Source organism: Typopeltis vanoorti, chromosome 11 (genome assembly GCF_054136105.1).
Source record: "Typopeltis vanoorti isolate ZY-2024b chromosome 11, IOZ_Tvanoo_1.0, whole genome shotgun sequence".
Classification (NCBI taxonomy): Eukaryota; Metazoa; Arthropoda; class Arachnida; order Uropygi; family Thelyphonidae; genus Typopeltis; species Typopeltis vanoorti.
The window spans coordinates 74866378-74887312 of NC_143559.1; the positions used below are offsets into that span (position 1 = coordinate 74866378).

Below are 20935 nucleotides of genomic sequence, written 5' to 3' on the forward strand. Positions count from 1 at the left end.
AGGCAGTTTGTGAAACACATTTATACAACTTAAGCTTGACAACTTTTTTAATCACTTTAAATTATTTATTTACTGATATAACATAAGAATATCTGTGTTTTAACAGTTGTTACCCAATTGCCATCATCAAGAATAAGACAAACTACTTTAAATTAATTTTTGATACCAAATCTAAACTCTATTCCAAGGTTAACTTGGAATAGAGTTTAACTGTGCTTAACTGATTCACATAATGCTTGGTGAAGTCATATTCTGTATCCTTTATCAAATTCAGAAGTGAAAACCAAATGGAAATTGAGGTTAAGTCAATCATTTAGATGACTTCAGTTTGATTACTTATCACAGTAAAACAGTTTACCTGCTGTGTGCCAAGCTGCAAAGTGATATTCAGTAGCATGTGCTAAAAATCATTTCTTCTTCTTGTGTTTTTTCACTCTTATTTCAAATGCCCAGCTAGTTTGGCTGAAATAAAGGATAGACATGGGCATCTGATCTCTTCCTAGATGGGAAATTTTTATCTATAGATATGGAATTTTGGAGATTGATCTAATTTGATTTAATCATTGAAATGCCATCTTAAAAGCAAGTCCTACTTCCAGAGAATTGCTGCAATATTATGAGATACCTTACTCACAAAGGACTGGGAATGACTAATTATTTTTCCCCATAGATGTAAACAATGGTGGTTACATAGGGATTGCCAAAATGGAAGCCACTTATGGGAAATAAAGGCAGTTGGAAAGTTGTTCTATTAAAATAATAATTATTTTGAAACGAAGCATATTTTCATCTTGAATTTGTTGTAACTTACCTAATATATATAGACATCTATTCAGCATATGCTTTGCATGTTTACAGTCTAGTGCCAGCTCCACACAAAACACCTCATGGAAATTTCTTTATTACCTGATCTGTTCAAATATTTATTTGAACAAATCAGATACTGGCAGTATCTCTGTTATGAATTATATTCCAGAATTTTAAAAAATATGAATCATGGGCTCTTCATATTTTAAAATATGCATATTTTAGATTTTTTGTGAAATTTAATATTTATTTTTAATAATTTTTCAAAGTTTTTTTTTATTTTGATATTCTTTTACTAGTGTTTCTTCATCAGTTTTAAATTATGGTGATAATTTATTTTATTTTTTTTTAAGTAGATTGCTGCAGAGGTCGCAGCTCCTCTTGCTAAGACAGATGAGATTATTATTATAGGTGGAGATGATCGTGTAACATCTGAAGTAGCAAAATTAGCTAGTCAGATACCACCTACTGTACAAGCCTTAACTGGAGTAGATATCTCTAAGGTAAATTTAAGAAATAGAGATATGTTTGTTAATGAATAAAAATGGACTTTCACTTATGTGATACTAAATTGTTGAGTTTTTGACAAAGCCATTCTAAGTCAGACTAATGAGAAAACATTTAGTTAAATGATGTAATAATGTAGTGTTTCTGGAATTATACACAACAACAACAATATGTGTGAAGAGAGCTATGACCTGTACAGTATTGACATGTAGTTTGTGAAGGAGAAAATGGCATCTCATGTAGTGTTGTATGCAAAAAATTTAGCAACAGAAACGAATTTCACAGTTTTGCAGTATGAAAAAAAAAGAGAGTTTTCCAGAAAACTCTCTTTTTCATCCTGCAAAACAGACAAACAGGCCATTAGAGCACACACAATTGAGAAACATAATACACTGGCCTCATAGCCTGATTTGCTTCAGCCTTAAATCCAACGCAACAGTCACCTAACAGCTTTCCAGAATCTAAAAGGATCAAAGCAGTCATTTCTGTTGAGTTTAGTTTTAATCAAATATATTTATTATCATGTAAATTCTATTATAGAATTATCTATTTAGGTGTATTTTGTGTTGTTGTAGATTAATACTAAAATAAAAATGAGGAAAAATAGTTTAATACTAGGAGAAATTTGTATTAAGATATTCTTACAGTGTAAACTTCTCTATGGAGAGATGTTATGATGGAGTTCAACTTTTGACTTTGATATGATATTCAGTTTTGTATATCTGGGTAAATGATTAAGTGTGAGAATTAGATAACAAAGAAGTGTATTTTGGAAAACAAGGGAACCAATACAATTTTTTATAGATGATCTGTTATTCGGTTAATTCATTATTTTCTTTATTTAGAATTTGTAGAAATATGTTTTTTTTTTTTTTTTTTTTTCTGTGAAGATAATGTGATAATGCAGTAATCACAATCAGAACTTTTGTTTAGAATTTGTTTACACAACAAGCAAATTTGATTCATTGGGAGACTAGATTGATGCGTGAAGGGGAGATTGAGGCATGAAGAGTGTTTTTATGGTTGTCAGAAAACAATGAAGTGAAAGCTTGGAGAAGCAAAATGGAGTTTAGGCATTTGAGTAGAATGCCAGAAGTAAAGTAAGGAATTACCTGTACTGTATTTTCAAGGATTAAGAAGAAGAGCTTTGCTTTCTGATATATCCTGAATTGGTAGGTATTCATTATAAGTTATAATGAGGCAATTTGATGGCATTCACTTATAATACTGTGATAATGATAGTTTATGGTTTTAATAGTGCAAGGAGGACAACAAAGGTTATAGCAGTACACAAGGTAAAACAATCGCAAACATCCATGCTTGCAGCAGGATTCAAACCCATGACCTGTTTGTTGGAGATCTGATACGTTAACTACTTAGCCAACCAGGCAGGCTCATAATACCGTTGTTGAAGTGTTATTTAAAGAAAAGTCTTCAATAAAATGTATAATTTCTAGTGGATTAACTGTAATGAATGTCTAATAAAAACTTCTTTGTCTGACTGTTATTCAGCATCCAGTTTCATAGGTGATGTCAATTCTAATTTCTGTGAGGAAGAAGGAAGCACCTTCTCTCTTTTTTATATAATTTTACGAAATAAAAAAGGAATATTACCTGGAATAGATTATTAATTTCCATTCACATAGACATCTGGCTTTAGAACAAATTCATTAGACTTTGAAACTTAGCAAGATTAGATTCAACACCGAGTTATTCTAACGTTGATTATCCAGTTTTATAATTGAGTAATAAATAGCTAATTTGAAGATTACAGAATTAAAGATGAGTGGTCTTAAGTGCACAGAAAAATAGTGTAAGTTTGCAAAAATAAATAAACATTCTTAAAGTGGCCTCACTCCCTAACCACCATATCACCATTTTGTAAAAAATTAATATCCCATCAACAGATCCTGTACTATCAAAGTAAGAAAAAAAATGGCATTTTAAAAAATAAACAGAAATTAGGGAACCTACTGAACAATAAGATACAAAATATTAATTTCCCTTTATACAGAATAAAAATATTATAAAAAAATTATATTTTCTAAATATTTATTTTACATTTTCTTTTCATATTATTATTATTATTATTACACAGGCCTGGAAAATTCGAGTCATGAAAAGTTGTCTGGAAATTATTAACTGTTTTCTGATTTATTTTTGACCTCTGATTTCAAAGATCTCTTCCATTTTTCACAAAATGGATCTCAATATTACAGTAAAATAGCTTTTAAATCATTATATTAAGTAAAATAACAGTATTTAAAATTTTAATTGAAGTAATTAAAGATTAATCTTTAGTACATACTTTATATTTCATTGTGGTGTCTTTTTCTTTTTCCATCAAAGCTTCTTTTTGAACCTTTTCTGTGAAATTCTTTTCCTGGGTCATCTCTGTGCAACATCCAGCAATAGTCTGCCATCATGTTGACGTTCCACCTACCCTGATACCTTCTTTCCATGTTCTTGATGTCTTGGTGGAATCTTGCTCTTCACTGACAGTTCCCAGATTCTCAGGAAAGTACTCTAAATGAGAGTTGAGAAAGTGCACTTTTAAGCTCATGGAGCATCCCAAATCCTTGAATTTCTGTAGCATATCTTCCACAATCATTTTATAGTTGGGGTCCTTGTGATTTCCTAAAAATTTGGTCACCACCTCTTTCAAAGCTTTTCACACTTCTTTTTCAACAGTTGCCATTTTTTCTTCAAACAGTTTATTCTTCATAAGTTTTCTGATGTCCAGACCAATTAAAAAAAAAAAAAAAAAAAAACCTTTCAATTTTGCTGTAGATAATACTGGATTGTACAGATATATTTAAAACACGCTCCTTCTTTCAACAAAGCTTTGACAAATTGCTTCTTCAATCCCAGCTTTATGTGAAGTGTGGGTAAAAGGATTATTTCCTGAGCAACCAAAGTTTCGTGTAACACATTTTTACTTCCAGGCTCTAGTGTGACTCTTTTTGGCCATTCTTTCTTGATCCAGTGTTGCTTTCGATCTCGGCTGTCTCACTCGCACAAAAAGCACGGATATTTGGTGTATCCTCTTTGTTGTCCCAAAATCATTGATATGACTTTAAGATCACCGCATACTCTCCATCCATGATCATTGTACTTAAGTTTGCTGGGAACGAAGGCTAAATTTTCATATTGTTCTTTCAAATGCACGGAATGTGCTACTGGTACTGAAGTATACTTATTGTAATTATGGAGAAGCACAGCTTTGAGAAATCGATAAACCAATCAATGACTTCTTATTTTACATTGAATTTGCTTATCAGTCCTGGAATATTGCTACAGTAAACTAAAATCACCTTCCTCTGAAAAGTAAGGAAGAAAATCTCTTTCTCTATATCTAAACCATGATAGAGAAGTGCCAGGGGCTAACAAATTCTTTTTGTTTAGTCTCGAGCTCTGCAGATTCCTTAGGAAGACCCAAATCCCTGACCAAGTCGTTTAAATCGGTCTGTGAAAAAAGTTCAGGTGGGCCACTATCTCATTGAAATCTTCAACTTCTTCGTTTGAATCACTGCTGAGTGGTTCTAAAATTTGTGGAGTGTTGGCATGGGTATTTCACAACCACTTTCCACTTGGTGTATTGCAGATGGTAAATCAGGATAGGAAATGTCTTTTTTATTTTTCACATTAAAATCTCGAACATTCAAAGAACAGAAGTAACAGTCAGCTGTATGGTTGGGGGTTCCTGCCATACCACGGGAATTCCGAAACAGAAAGATTTTTGTTCTCCCTTCAACCACCTTCTAAGTTCTTCTACACAAATGGGACATACTATATGTGGTGCCCATGGCTTATCTAAGTCATCAAATTTCATCCCAAAATATGCATAGTACACTTTTTTCACGAAATCTGTAATGTTTCTCGTTTGTTTTTTTTTTTTTGTTTTTTTTTTACCAGTAACTCCTTGCATATGTAGTAGAAAATGTTAGGTGAATTTTTGCAGCCTCTTGAAGCCATTACAAACACTACTTAAAACACAGTTAAATGAATTTTAACAAATGACATCAACACTATTACACGACACTATGTAAAAACATTAAAAAAGCCACAAACACATTAAATTAAATCTTCACACTAACTTAGAAAATATGCCACTTTTCAGAAATATTATTATAATTATTATTTGACATCTCCAGGGAGTCCAAAGACTCATCGAGGGAAAGTGTGCCAACAGCATCGAACAATTGATCCCCTTCCAACTACTAACCACGTCAAACTTGCTTAACGTTTTGCTTGAGCCATTAGTAGCAGAGGCTCTACCAATCGACCAACCTTTGCTGGCAAAGATTGGGCGATTGCGATATTGCCTAAGTAGCTAGGTTGATAGTAGCTTTGTGTTAGCTAGCTATCAACACAGCCACTCTCAAACCTAGTCTCTGGCTATGCTATGTTGATGATGTGTTTTGCTATTTGGCCTCATGCCCCAAACACATTGAATACATTTTTAGTGCATCTAAATAGCCAGCACCCTAAAATCCACTTTACAATGGAACTAGAAGTCAATGACTGCCTGCCCTTCCTGGACACCCTTATCACACATCTTCCAGAAGGTTCCTTATCATTTTCGATTTATAGAAAACCCACACATACAGGGAGATATTTACACAAACATCACCCTTGTCAACAATATGGTATCTTAAAAACACTAATCCATAGAGCTAGAGCAATTTGTTCCAATGACATTGCTCTCACTGCTGAACTTTCTCACCTGCGTCACATCTTCCTACCCAATGGCTATAATCCCCATAAGATAGATAAAATACTAAATGTTCCCCAAAAAATCTCCCCCCACTGTCTACCACAGAAGACTCTACAACAAAACTATCACTATCCCATAATTAAAGTCACATCTGAAAAGATATCTAGGGTGCTTAACAAACACCAACTACACACTATATTTAAACCTTATGTGAAATTGGCAACTCTCATCCATTCATCCAAGGACAGATTCTCTCCTTTATCACATCCAGGACTCTACAAAGTGCCCTGTTCATGTCATCCACAGTTCTTCCTGTCTGTTCGTGGACAGACGGGAAGAACTGTGGACATCCACCTCAGTGAACACAAAAAATATATATGGCACTTTCACTATGGCAAGTTGGGTCTGGCAGACCATGCTTTGGATACCCTTGCACACAGGATCAATTGGAAAAAAAACAAAAAGACTGCACAGAAACCTTGAAACATACTCCAAACCTCAACAAGTATGTCTGTATAAATCTACCAAAGATTTGAGAGACAGTCATCCTGAGACCAAATTAATATCTGTTTGTTTGTTTTTTGTTTTGTTTTGTTTTTTTGAACTTAGATGCTGCCTAATTAGGACTTCTGTTATCAATTTCTATATTTTATCATGCTTACTAAAAATGCTGTCTATTTAGACAGCATTTTTAGTTGAAATATTTTACTTGTTAAATAGATTCTCCATTGAAAATGCAGAAAGTTTTCCATGTCCTTGAATATTTTCATAGTTTTGGTCTTTTTATTAATATTTTTCATGCCAATTTGTTAATTAGTTTAGTTTAATTTAGTTAAAAATCTTGGAGACTTGTACTAGATTTCTTTAGGAGCGCAGCATCTATATAAAGCAGGGGGCTAAGTTTGATATTTCTAATACTGATGCAACTTTTTTTTCATTATATGATCCATTAACCTTCTGACTAAGCTTTCTGAATTATACAGCATAGCTACTGTGAAACTTTTAACCTCCATATTTGAGCCTTTCTGGTTTAATATCATTTATTCCAGCTACCTTTCCACATTTTGGACTTTTGATAGCTTTCTTTTACTTCTTGAAGTACTGATATATGCACTACTTGCATTTGTAATGAATATTTTTTACCACTATTCTTTCAATTCTTGTCACATTCGATGATCTTTCAAAGTAATTACTTCAAACATCTAGAATATCTTTATCATCTTTTATTCCTTTTACCAATACTCTTTCCTCCATTTCTAAGCTTTTGCAATAGCCTCCAGATCATTTTATCCCCTCCTGATATTTATATTTTATATTCTTACCAAAGTCTTCCCATAACTTTTGTTTAGCTAAAACATGTAGCTTAGCTCTCTTATTTCTTCTGTTTCTCCATGTGTGCACATCTTTATGCTGGAACATGGTGTTAGTAATGACTAATCTGTATTGTGAACAGAAATCCAGCAAGTACTTATTATTAACTTTACCTTTTTATCCACATAATTTTCCCAAAACATTTCTATACTTGGGATTCATTTCCTACATTGCTGTTTAGATTTCCAGCAAGTACTTTTCTGTTTCTTTTATATCAGCCGCTTTCTCTAATGACTCAAAAAAAATTCCTCTACTCATCAATAGAATCTTTTCTGAAATTGTTAGCACAAATAAAATTCATTATATGATTATGCTCAAGTTATACTTTCATGTAACTATCATTGTATCATTAGTGAATTTTAATAATATGCTTATTTTTTAAAGGAACAGCTTATGTAGTCAACCTCATTGGCTGTAATGCTGTAGTTTTTCTTTTTATTAAGATATATAAAATTCATGTTAGAGGCTTAATGAAGTGACAGCACTAAGAAAGGATTAAAAATTAATGTATTAACTTTTTTAATTCTTTCTTACTGCAGTTTCACTCTATTAAACCCTCTAACATGAGTTTCTCTCAGCACTTAAGCCTTAACACAATGCATATAAAACTATGGAATACTTCTGCTAATATAAATCAAGAACAGTAAAGAAATTACAATTTTATATTTTTATTAACAGAACCTACCTGAAAGCTATATTGAAAACAAAATATTGTGGTCTTCATTCTTCTGTCATCAAATAAGGCAGTTTGATATTGACTTTAACTAATTTAATGGTACAAGCTGTAGATTGGATTATGTGAAAATAGTAACCAAATATAGGAATGATGAGCATATGATATTTAAAATCCAAAGAGGAACTCAAAATGACAAATATGAAAGGAAAATTAGTAAAATATACATATCATCATCATCAAATTCCTGCCATGTACCCTCAAGGGGTGTACAGGATATGATAGTACTACATGAAAAATTTACATCATTACTAACTTCCTATCTACAATTTTCTTCCAGATCAGTCTGTGACTTGTCAAGACTCCAACATTATCAGATCTTATATTTCTATCGTCTAAAGCACTTTGTACTGTATCAATCCATCTATATCTTGGTCTTCCTCTGGGTCGTTTTCCTGCCAACCTGGCAGAGAACACTTGTTTTGCTAATCTTTCCTCACCCATTCTGTTCAAGTGACCATACCACCTGAGATTAGCTCTGCTAATGCATTCCTGGATGCTGAAATTGTCAAGTTCTTTCCTAATATCCTCATTTTTAATATGCCATTGATTCCATCTGTTCATGCCTCTAATCTTTCTTGAACTATCTGCAGTCTCTAGTCTTTGGTTAAGTGCTTACTTCTGATCCAGCTCTCAGATCTATAAGTTAAAATTGGTTTGAACACTGTCTTGTATACAGCTAATTTAGTGTTCTAACTAATTTCTCTCTTATTCCATATAAATTTATTCAATTGACTTCCAACCATACCAGCTTTGTTGATTCTGTTGTCTATTTCCATATTTAATTTACCATCTTCACTAAAAATCATGCCTAAGTAGCTGAAATGTTTTACTTGTTCCACCGGTTCTCCATTCACAACACAGTTGACATTTTCAATGATTCTGCCTATTTTCATTGTCTTTGTCTTTTTATTGCTGAAGTTCATACCATATCTATTACAACAGTTATTCAATTTAGTCAGGGAATCCTGCAGACTTGTAGTAGATTTATTTAGAAGTATAACATCGTCTGCATAAAGCAAAGAGCTGACATTAACATCTTCAATTTTGATATCAGGTTTAATACCACTTTCCTTCATAATATGATCCATATAGATAATGAATAACAGAGGGGATAATGTGCATCCTTGTCTCACACCAGATTTAACATTAAACCATCTTCCTTTACTTCCTTCAATCCTAACTGCTGATTTACAACTCAAATAGTTTATAACTAACAGTTATAAACAGACGTTTAAATCTGCTATTCGTGACACTGTCTTGTAGAACAAACAAGATGAGCCAGTGAAATCTGCATATCAGAACATGATAAAGATGTGGAGAAGAAGAGAAATTGCATATTTTGGATTAGCCTATTATACAAGTAATGAAGGTCATCCTGTACTTTGGCTAGAAGGAGAAATGCTGGATATTGATCATAACTGGTTTGTCAGAAAATTCAAAGAAGCTTCAGAAAGGCTATGTACACTTACCCAATGCAACAAATACTAAGGTATCTTTTGGCAAATTTGGTCAACTGTCCATCAAAAACCTTGCATATAGACCTGACATATACCATTATGTGTCCATTGTTAAACCATTTTTTTTTCTCAACTACTTATTTGATTCCTGTTAGCTTTGATACAGTAAAGGTTCTTTCTTTTAGTGTTGCACTGTGATCAGCATTCATTTTAGAAATTATGGACTTTAGAACCATGTTATAAATAACTCTTTTAATTTCTCGACGTTTCGATCTTCATATTAAGATCATCATCTGGAGTATATACAAATATACAAGGACAAGCTGAGTTACATTACACACAGTAAGCTAAAGAAACAGTGATTTGATCAATGGTTATTCTACTGGCATGACTACTGAGAAAAAAAAAATACAAATTAATTAATTATTTAGAAATTACATCAAAGCTAAATTCTATTTCAGATAACACGAGAAAAACATTCTTTCTTATAGATAGTCTTCTTTCGGTAATAATGATCTCCTATTTTTAACATTATAATTGTTATTTTAGATTTAGGATTCTGGAGTATCTACAGTCCTGTTTATAGTTAACTCTTAGAGAGAAAGGTTCTGTGGGTAGAATATGTGCCTTCCATATGCTTAGGATTTTTAGACCATCATTATTGTTCAGATTGGGATGGTTGATAAGAATCTCACAGGCTTCCTTAAATTTGCGTTCATACTATGTTTTAGTGTGATATAAACAACTGGTGCTTTTTCAGTCAATTCTATGTAGTGTTCAGGACATGATCAGAAAGGCCAACTTCACCATAGTTATTATATTTAATGTGTCGTTTATGTTCCTTTTGTCTGATAGGAATTGTGCATCCTGTTTCCCCTATATATGGTATATTAGAGGTGTAATAAATACAGTTTACTCCAGAGTTGGCCTGCAGAGGGAGTGGGTCTTTGGATGAGTTGAGTAAGCTTCTTAATTTTGCAGGAGGTTTAAATGTGGCTTTGAGGTTGTATTTTTGTAGTATTCTGTTTATTTTATCTGATGTCCCTTTAATATAAAGAATGGTTATAATTTTATTGTAGTCTGGTTTATCTTTGTTTTTTATTGAGGTTTTGTAGAGAATTTTGTTAATAGTGTTTTGGCTGTAACCATTTTTCAGATTGATAACTTTAAATTCATCTTTCAGCGCATGTTCATTGGAGCACATCTTCAAAACTCTGTTTTTTAGATATATCAATTTTTATATCAATATAGTTTTTGTGTTGGGTGGTGGTAGGAGTTTATGTGAATATATTGGCCAGTATGTGTCAATTTCCGGTAAACAGTGAAGGAAGACGTGTGACAAGTGTATCTAGAAACGGAAGTGTGTTCTGTTTTTTCAATCTCAATTGTGAACTGTATGCGTTTGTGTTGTTTGTTTAGGTGGCTAAGGAAAGTGTCTAGTGTCTGGTGGGCATGGGACCAGATCGCGAAAAATCGTCAACGTATCTAAACTTTGGGTTTTAAAGGAGAGGAATCTAGAGTATGTTGCTCAAAATGTTCCATATAAATGTTGGCAATAGGGAGGGAGGGAAAGTAGTGAGCCCATAGCCATGCCATCTTTTTGTAGGTGGAAAGCGTTTTGCCATACAAAATAACCAAAACGTAATACATGCGCAAAGAGCGGTGTGATATCTGGACGGAATTCGTTCTGTAAAAGAAGGATTGTGTCATTGATTGGGACATTCATAAAGAGGGCAGAGACATCAAAACTGACTAATAAATCATCTTTTTCTAATGTAATGTCTTTGATTATGAAGTGTTGTGTGTTCCAACTCCTTGAATGTTGCCATTAATTTCTTGGGTGGGTGATAATTCGGGCTATCTATAACTTCTACTATCGGTCAGAGCAGTGTGTTTTGTTTGTGTATCTTTAGTAGACCGTAAATTCTCAGGGAACGAGCATAGTGCGGAAATAGTTTTTTGACTGTATCCTCAGGCCATGTAGTAATAGATTTGAGTAGTTTCTCTGTTTTCTTTTTTATTCTATTGATTGGGTCATAGTTAATACGTTGGTATGTGTTGTGTCGACTTTCTACTGTTATACTTATTCTTTTGTCTTTGTGTCAGATCTCCGTTATACTCTCAGTCGGGTATCACGTGGTACCTATGAGGGACAATGGAATTTCCTCGAGATCAAGGCACCACCAGAGTATCAGAGTGTCTGAGAATTACCTCTTGTAAAACGCCAAGAAAATTTATATTTTGCTGTGCCACTTAGCGCTATTAGATTAGTAATATTAACAATCAAGAGGTAATCTCAGGACAGTACTTAAATGATACCTAGCAATTTTGCAGACGTGACCAAACTTTACTTTTCTCTAGTCTCCCGCATAGGTTCGTAATATTTTATAAGAGGTGCATCGGATTCCAGAAATCACAGAAAGTCTTTGTTAGAAACAAAAGCAAGGTTTATTATATATCAAAAGTAGGTACACTCAATATTATTAGCTTAATTCCCATCTTAAGGGAGTTCCTGACAGTCAGGACAGAATTAAAATATTACAATACTACAAATATACTTATAACAGATTATGCAGTAGCTTTCTAAAGTAAGAATCATATTTATACTCTTAAATGCTTTAGTCATGTATGATTATTACAATCTTTATAAAACTCAGTAGTTCTGTCAGACCACACAAGATAACATTCATATCTTTTACAATCTCTTTATAATTTATCAATTCCTTACTCTAAACATATTCGTAGTTTCTTACAACATATTAACGAACTTTATCACAGCGATAGGCAGTAAGATTAAATGCAACCATCTCTAAATAATAGCAACACAATCTTATTCTATATCATTAATGTTCCCTTTTCTGCTTTATCTACGAGGCACAAATCTCTCACTCATATTCAGTGAAACACAAATAAAGTCTACTTATCTTCCCCTTTGGTTCTATATTGCACCAATGGTCTACGGGAATCTGGCCTTCTTTGGACTGCCAGGCTTACTTCTTCTACGGAGATACGACTGCCGGGTCCCACTACTGCCTTAATCAGAATCCTCCGGTATGGAGACACTGCCACCCTTCACCACCGTGGGACAAACACTAGGAGATCCAGGAACAAAAAGCCTTTTTTCAGGGGTGCATGACCCTTATATTTCGCAATGTCCAGCTAACACTCACGTGGTCTTATGTCATGCTGTTTGCTTGGGGCAAGCCGCACCCTCGCGTCACTGCTCTGTGACCTTTGGACTTCACCCCCCCCCCCCATTGAATTTGTGCTAACATTCTATATCTTTTTGTACATGTTATTTTATAAGACTCTGCTAGCGTTTTACACTTTCTTTATTAATTTAAACTCATTTGCAAATGGCACAAAATACACACTTATTTAACCTCTCATAATAAAACATGCTTGATATATATATATATATACATGGCAATTATTTTATACTCAGAGGCAATCACCTGTATTTATCTCCCTTTTTTGTTTGGAAACGCATGTTAGATTGTGATAAGATAGGAGTTCCTAAAATTCCACTCTATCACAATCCAACAGTATGTACTATTGTCTGAGACTAGCAGATTCATTTTTTCCAAATAAGTGGTTCGGTTTAGAATAACGGTGGCACGTCCTTTATCGGCTCTAGTTATTACGATGTTTGGATTTGATTTTAATGATTTCACTGCCATTAATTCGTGTTTCGTTAAGTTACTTGTTATTGTTTTCTTATGATTTATATTTAAAATGTTGTAAAATTTTAAATATAAATTTACAAGTAAAATATTTTGAAAAGACTTAAATTTCCGATAATCAACTCTCCTATCTACTTATTGTCCAAACATCTCTTGAAACTCTTAAAACAACACATCCACAACTCAGAGAGTTACATCAAGAACTCATGACATTTCGTGGAAAAGCTAAAAAACATCAACATATCGGATAATGACCTTCTAGCTAGCCTAGATGTCACCTCTCTCTCTTTACAAATGTTCCTGTAGTGGAGGTCATTGACATCTTAAGTACCTTGTTCCCACAAGACATAACCTCATTGTTTGCTCACTGCCTAAATTCTAACTACTTTTCTTGGAAAAATAAGATCTACCAACAATTAACAGGCTTGGCAATGGGGAGCTCACTTTCACCTTCATGTGCCGACCTTTTTATGGAAGACCTCGAAAACAAAATCCTATCCCAAATTATTCCCAAACCTAAAATTTGGTACAGATATGTGGATGATATCTTCATCGTTTGGAACAACAACAAAGATGACCTATATGACTTTCTCAAAAAGATTAACTCCTTCCATCATTCGATTAAATTTACTCTGGAACTTGAAAGAGACAAACGAGTACCGTTTTTAGACATCTTGATCAGAAAACAAATTGATGGCAGCATAAATCTATTGGTTTACAGGAAACCAACCAATACAGAACGCTACCTACATTTCAGCTCCTCTCACCATATCTCACATAAACTCAGCATTGTACACATGTTAAAGAAAAAGAGCTATTAGCATCACAACAGATGAGACTCTTCAAGATGAGTTAACATTAATTTCTAACAATCTGTACTTGAATGGCTATCCAAGAAGACTAGTCAAAACAATCTTTTTCTCTGAACCACCACAAAGAGAACAAGAAGATATTCAATATATAAAAGCTATTGCAATTCCGTATGTAAGTGGAATCTCCAACAAACTCGCCAGCCTCCTCAAACCACACAAAATAAGAGTAACATTGAAACCAATAGAAACTATTCGTAAACTACTTAGATTTCCAAAAGATAACCATCCCTTCTATAAATATGCTGGTGTTTATAATATTCCATGCTCGTGTGACTCAAGTTACATCGGACAGACTTCAAGAAGCCTAGAAATCAGGCAAAAGGAGCACATTGGCTACGTAAAAAAACAACAGACAGGACATTGCTGGCCTATCGTCTCATTTCTCTACAACTAACCATGTCATCGAGTGGAACCAAAGCTGTTCCCCTTACTTAGAGGAAAACTACCATTCAAGAATTTTCATAGAAGCAGCCACAGTCGCTCGTTCTACTGTTAACCTTAACAGAAATCAAGGTTTTATACTCCCAGAGATATGGAAAACCCTAATTACTTCTCTAAAAATACAAGAAATGAACTTTAACACAAACTACAGGAAGTTCCTTAGCAACAGCTAGCTAACGTTGTACACGCAATGTGTGTTTCACTCACGTCGATGCTATTTTATTTGTAATTATTCTTTACAGTTACTCATAATTGTGAGATTGTTTTAAGCCTATATGTCAGTGCCCTGAAGATGCACAGTTAAAGTGTGGCAAAACTAGTTGGTAGAGTTAATAAATTTTATCAATACTTGATCTGTAAGCCAAATATTATTTCACTAATTCATATGATCAAGAAAATAAACCTTCATTATAAATATGAAAGATTGTTCCCGGAATCAGCCTCAGCTCTAAACTTCCCAAATCTCAATAAATTTGGGTGCATGAGACCGCCCAAATTTGGGAAGCTTGTATCCTTAGAACATTAGCCCAACATCCAAGACAACCCAATTTAGCCTGCTAGGGGGCGACTCTATGACGGTTGCCTTCTTCAGCCTCATTTGCTCGTTGTTAGTGCCTGCATGCACATATCATAGTTTTGTGTTCCCAGAAGATGGCAGTGTAACATTGCCAAAATATTGGAAGGTATTGATTAAAGTATTTTAATTAATATTTTAGTATACATTGTCATTTCCTGAAAAATTTAAAATTAATTATACTCTTCCACCTCAAAATGCTACTTTTCAGCTACTGACTATACAAATTCCAGTTCCACCTGTCCTTAGTGATTCATCTGATAGGTGATTCCTCTCACACTAACTCACTTCAACAGCTAGCTCACAAACTGTATCATGTCTTTTCCTACAGATACTTGTCGACAGTATTCCATGGAACCATCATTTATAGACTTTCTGCTAGGGCTTTAAAACATCACCATCAGTTGCCCAGCATCCTTTTTTCAGTCCAATTGAACCTGCTTCTGTCCTTCCTCTTTTATTTTATCTCTCTCTCTACTTATATATACTTATGCAGATTTATTCAACATAAGTTTCATTTTTTTTTTTTTCATGATTATAAATAAATTTCATGAGTTAGTGATTGTTTGATTATTAACTTGTTATAAATGATACTTATTTATAATTTTCCTTTTTTTGGAAATTATTTGACAACCAGTGGTGTATACATAAATGTATACACTTGCCATATAATGGTCATAATCCTGATTGACTTCTATATAGTATCTGAAAACTTTTTTTAGGAAGCAGTTATATGATAAGAGTTTTCAAACTTTAAAAAAGTTTAATGAAAAAGAGTTTAATGAATAAGAAATTCTAACATGTGCACCAAGTGAATGTTTAAGAGAAAAAAGGAAGAGGGGGGAAAAAAAGCCAAACTATTTATAAATACAGAACTTGTCATTTCCAAAATCAAATGTAATATTAATGTAATTAAATCTGTAGGGATCTTTGCTAATTTATTTTGAAACTGATAATTTACTTTTTAAATCTATTTTTAGATACTGTCCAAAGTCCCAGGTGCAAAATAAGTTGACCTTCTTTTACAGCTGCTTCTCTGTCTTATTACTATCTCTTTGTCTACTATGGCTGGTACAATTAATGCTTTTCATCTGGACAATCTGATCCAAGATCCAGCACAGCCTCTTTAAAAAGTGCATCTTTGAACAAATGCAACCACAAAGTGCCAAGAGATTTCTGTTAGATCATGTAGTTGAAACCTTCCAGAAAATAACCTTCAGGAAAAGTACTGGAGTGTTGCATTAATAATCTTGCTTGTGTGTTATTTTCTTAAAATGGATTATTCTGGTAGCTCTTAAGAGATATATACATTATTTCTTTGTTTACTGACTCTCAGTTGACATGTTAAAATACCTATTAGACGTTATTTTCTGCAACAGTTTTTTAATAGTTCATTTTTTTTTTTTTATTTAAAAAAAAATTTGAATAGGCGTATTCACTTTTCAGTATGTATGCATGCATGCTAAAAATTGTTGTTATATATATTATTATTATTATAATCCTGCTCAGTTGCTCATTGTTTAATATTAAACTTAGTAATATTTATACAGCTATAATTATTGCCACAAAATGTTGAATCATTGAACAAGTTTATTTTATAGTTTCATAGTGTATTTTCTTTGTGAAATGTTATATATTTTATATGTGATCTTGCAAATTATATATATATACATAAAATGAGAAAATGAATATTTTATTCATTACTTTTGGTTCAGACTATTTTATATATATATATATATATATATATTCTGATGCACTGTTCCATCATAGATTTCATTGTATACCACATTTTTTATGCATGATGACCTGAAATTCATTTCAAGTCATCATGCATTTACATCACCACCACTGTAACATTTATATAAGATGTTCATGTAAATTGCCTGCATTTATGCTATGGAAGAGGAAGAAGAGAAAAAATGAATCTATGCAACATCTGGATTTATTGCATGCAAATTCAAAATGAAAACTTTATTAAAATAAATTATATATATAAATATATATCAAATATGTTAGTGGAAATGTGGTAAGTAGATATGTGAAGTGTTCAAGATAAATAAAATAAATTGCAAATATACAGAATTATCACAGCAGTTTTCAAATGCCATTGTGTTAACTTTAAAAAAAAATTGTTTTCCTACCTGACAAAGTAGGTTTTATTCAGTATTTAATTGTTAACATTTTGTAGCTTAGCTTATTAGTAAATATCCATTGGTTATTAAATAAATCAGACTAGGGTGACATTGGATAACATGAGAAAATCTCCTGTTGGTTGAAATCTAAATATGAATTATTTTAATATATTGCAACTAAAAGTCATGGTAGAGGACACTGACTGGTTGAATGTGTGTTCTCCCCAAGATGTTTTCATTGGAAAATCAATTAGAGTGGATAATAGTAAAACTATTCAAACAGTCCTAACAGAAGTAAAAGTTGACCCCATCATCCATGTTGAATAAGTGATGTTATTTATGTTATGATTCAGATAATAAAATTAACAGGAAAAGAAAGAGTGTTAAGATTTAATATATTAAACTGGAAGATAGCTTAAATTCGAGGCACCTTCAGTTTGGACAGTATGGGTCTAGCTGCAAAATAGAAAAGTGGATGTGATTTATCTTTGCTTATGGTCAAAGCTGTTAAGAAAAAAAAATAGTTTGGAGAAAAGAGCAAAGTCAATAACAGTAAAGTTGCTGAATTTCAGCTTGTACGTGGACCTGTGATCACTTATACTCTTTCCAGTATAATATTGAGTGGACAGCAGTGACTTTAAACAGGTATAGGTTGCAAGGGTGTACAGAGAATTTGAAATAGGAGGCAGTCACCATTTAAGTAACTTAGCATTCGTTGTTTTATATTCCACATCTTTATTGTTGTTTTTTGCCCCTCCTTTGCAAACCATTCAATTTTTCCTGGATAAAGAATCTTGCAAAAACATATATATTTCAGGAATCTGAGCACTAGGGCTAAGTGATTCTAATTTTTGTGACAGAGGTGTGGCAATTTCTGTGAAACTATACTGATGAATGGAAATATCTTATATAGTCATGCTAGTGTGGTGTGCACTCTTTTAGATAGGTTAGCACGTATTCTGTGTTTTTTGTAGAATAACCATTCTGATGAAATGCCCTCTTAAAAGTTATAATTCTTTTTAATAATAATAAATAAGTACAGATGTCACTTACATAAATATATTATTTATTTTTGTAGAATTTTGGGCTATATTTCATAGCTCTATTTTCAATACAGTAAAAATGAATGATAATTAAATTGATAGTGTGTGATATGTTATTAACTGCAGGAGGATAACTCCATCTACATTAATAGATATCAAAAAATAAAATAAAATTTTGAGTAAAATTATGAGTATTATTTGGGATAATTCCCAAAATTGAGAAAGTTTTTTTATTATTATTATTATTATTATTATTATTATTACGTGACACCTCCAAGGAATCCAATGACTCATCGAGGGATGGCACCTACACTACAATTCATCGTCTCCACCACTCAATCTACCAACTACAACAAAGTGCATTATCTATGCCAACGCCATCTACTAGTATTTTCAAAGACAATCACGTTGAAAGTTTATTTTTCACTTGGTTAGAGTATAATAAAATTAGTTTAATCCTTTATCCAAGTGTGAGCAAACAAAGTTTGCGCCTGAAAGTATCTTCAGGACTGGGGTAAGGGCCACTACCCAGACTAGTTTCGACCTTTATTGAGGTCTCTTCAGTGGGAGCCAGGCCCAAGTGGAGATACCAGGCAGAAGCATTAGCAGGCCATCTCTACCTTTAGGAGTTGCCAAATGGTGTGCCACCCTTTTTTAATAAATTAGTCTGGATTTAGAGAAGGTAGAGATGACCTGCTAATGCTTCTGCCTGGTATCTCCACTTGGGCCTGGCTCCCACTGAAGAGACCTCAATAAAGGTCAAAACTAGTCTGGATAGTGGCCCTTCCCTTAATGCATAACATTAGACATCCGCAAGGAGATATGTTTTGCATTATAGGAGATACTGAGATAGGAGTGCTGGTAGCTTACTCCATCTTTGCAACGAGTTGTCCTGGTGTTGTACCACCTTACCCCAGTCCTGAAGATACTTTCAGGTGCAAACTTTGTTTGCCCACACTTGGATAAATGATTAAACTAATTTTATTATACAGAGACAATCACAAACATCCAATCCCACAGCAGGATTCAAACTCATAGCCTTTTGGCTGGAGAGCAGTACTAATTACTCAGCCAACCAATCTGGCCATCATTTTTGTTAAGGTTATGTTGAAAGTTTTTTTTAACTTGATTATACTATAAATTAAAGATGCAAAGAAATTATATTCTAGGTTTGGTTTGAAAAGGTTCCATGTTTGATTTCTAGATTAGAATTTCTATATTATCCAATCCTTAACCTGCTCATGGTACTAATATATTGTAGAACCTTTCATGGGTGGGACTATATATATTTATATGGATGTGCGAGTGTATATATACACACATGCTGAAAAAATGTATATTAACAAAGTATTTATGTTTTAATGAAGTTTGTGCATTGTGGCTTCATTTTGGTTTACAAAAAATTTTAAAAAATAAGAATCTAGAACCTATTTTCACTTGACCAAAAAAAAAAAAAAAAATCTTGGTATAGTCAAGTGAGTCACATTCTTCTTATTACAGTAGTGTTCATTTGCTTGATTTAAAAATAAAATTTTTTTATTTTTATTTTTATATATCTCTCGCTCGTTCGTAAAAGGATACAACACACAAGATTTTTTTAAAGTCAAATAGAATCACAATGTTATGATTTCTTCATGGATATCTTGAGCTCTCTAGACCAAGAAGTTTGGCAACTCTTAGACAGAATGATCAACACTAGCTACGCTAAAGTTTTCAATAAAAGAAAACGGATCCAAATCAAGAAATTTAACCATCTTTATACAAACCATATTAAGTCCACACCTTCTCTGCCAGATAACCAAGCTATTCTTAATTTATCAGATTACGTTTTAACCAAACCTGAAATCGCTATCCTCAGAAAAGGTTTCAACTATGCTATAACACCTGAACAGATACCAAAAGTAGATTTCATCTGCAGTTTGGACAAAGCAATCTCGTTATTACCACCACACATAGCAAATGACCTCAGATTAAAAAGTTGCATAATACTCTCCTCTTCTAGACCCCCATACCAAAACTTTCCCTCTCTAGATAGAAGAACCATTCATAATTTGAAGAGAAAGAAAGATATCATAATACTCAAGGCAGACAAGGGTAACAGTACTGTGATATTAAACACCAAGGACTATGAGGATAAAGTCAACACTCTACTGTCGGACATGTCTATTTACCATATCTTAACGAAAGATCCTACATTAAAAAACCACAATGACACAAACAAATTGCTACGCAATGTGATCAACTGGCCAACAGGTCTAATTAAAAAATTAAAATCCATGCACCTCTAACTCCAAGACTTTATGGGGTTCCAAAAGTTCCCAAAGATGGTATTCCTTTATGCTCCATTATAGATTGCATTAACTCACCTCCCTACTTATTGTCTAAGCATCTCTCTAAACTCTTACAACAACATATCCATAACTCAGAGAGTTATGTCCGAAATTCACAATATTTTGTGGATAAATTAAAAAACATTACTATATCTGAAAATGATCTACTTGCAAGTTTAGATGTCACTTCTCTTTTTACAAACGTTCCTGTGGTGGAAGTTATCAACATCTTAGGCACTTTATTCCCACAAGATATAACCTCACT

General features: G+C 33.1%; 1 protein-coding gene across 2 annotated transcripts in view; it reads left to right on the forward strand.

Moving 5' to 3' along the window:
* Positions 1 to 16749, forward strand: part of LOC150101747 (flotillin-2-like) — a 159109-nt gene extending 142360 nt beyond the window's left edge. For both annotated transcript variants that reach the window (XM_090400672.1, XM_090400671.1), the window contains exons 9-10: positions 1164 to 1310; positions 16146 to 16749. In XM_090400672.1, coding sequence (XP_090256798.1) covers positions 1164 to 1310; positions 16146 to 16175 — 177 coding nt within the window. In that variant the 3' untranslated portion in view covers positions 16176 to 16749. The remainder of the gene's footprint in view (positions 1 to 1163; positions 1311 to 16145) is intronic.
* The last annotated feature ends 4186 nt before the right edge of the window (positions 16750 to 20935 follow it).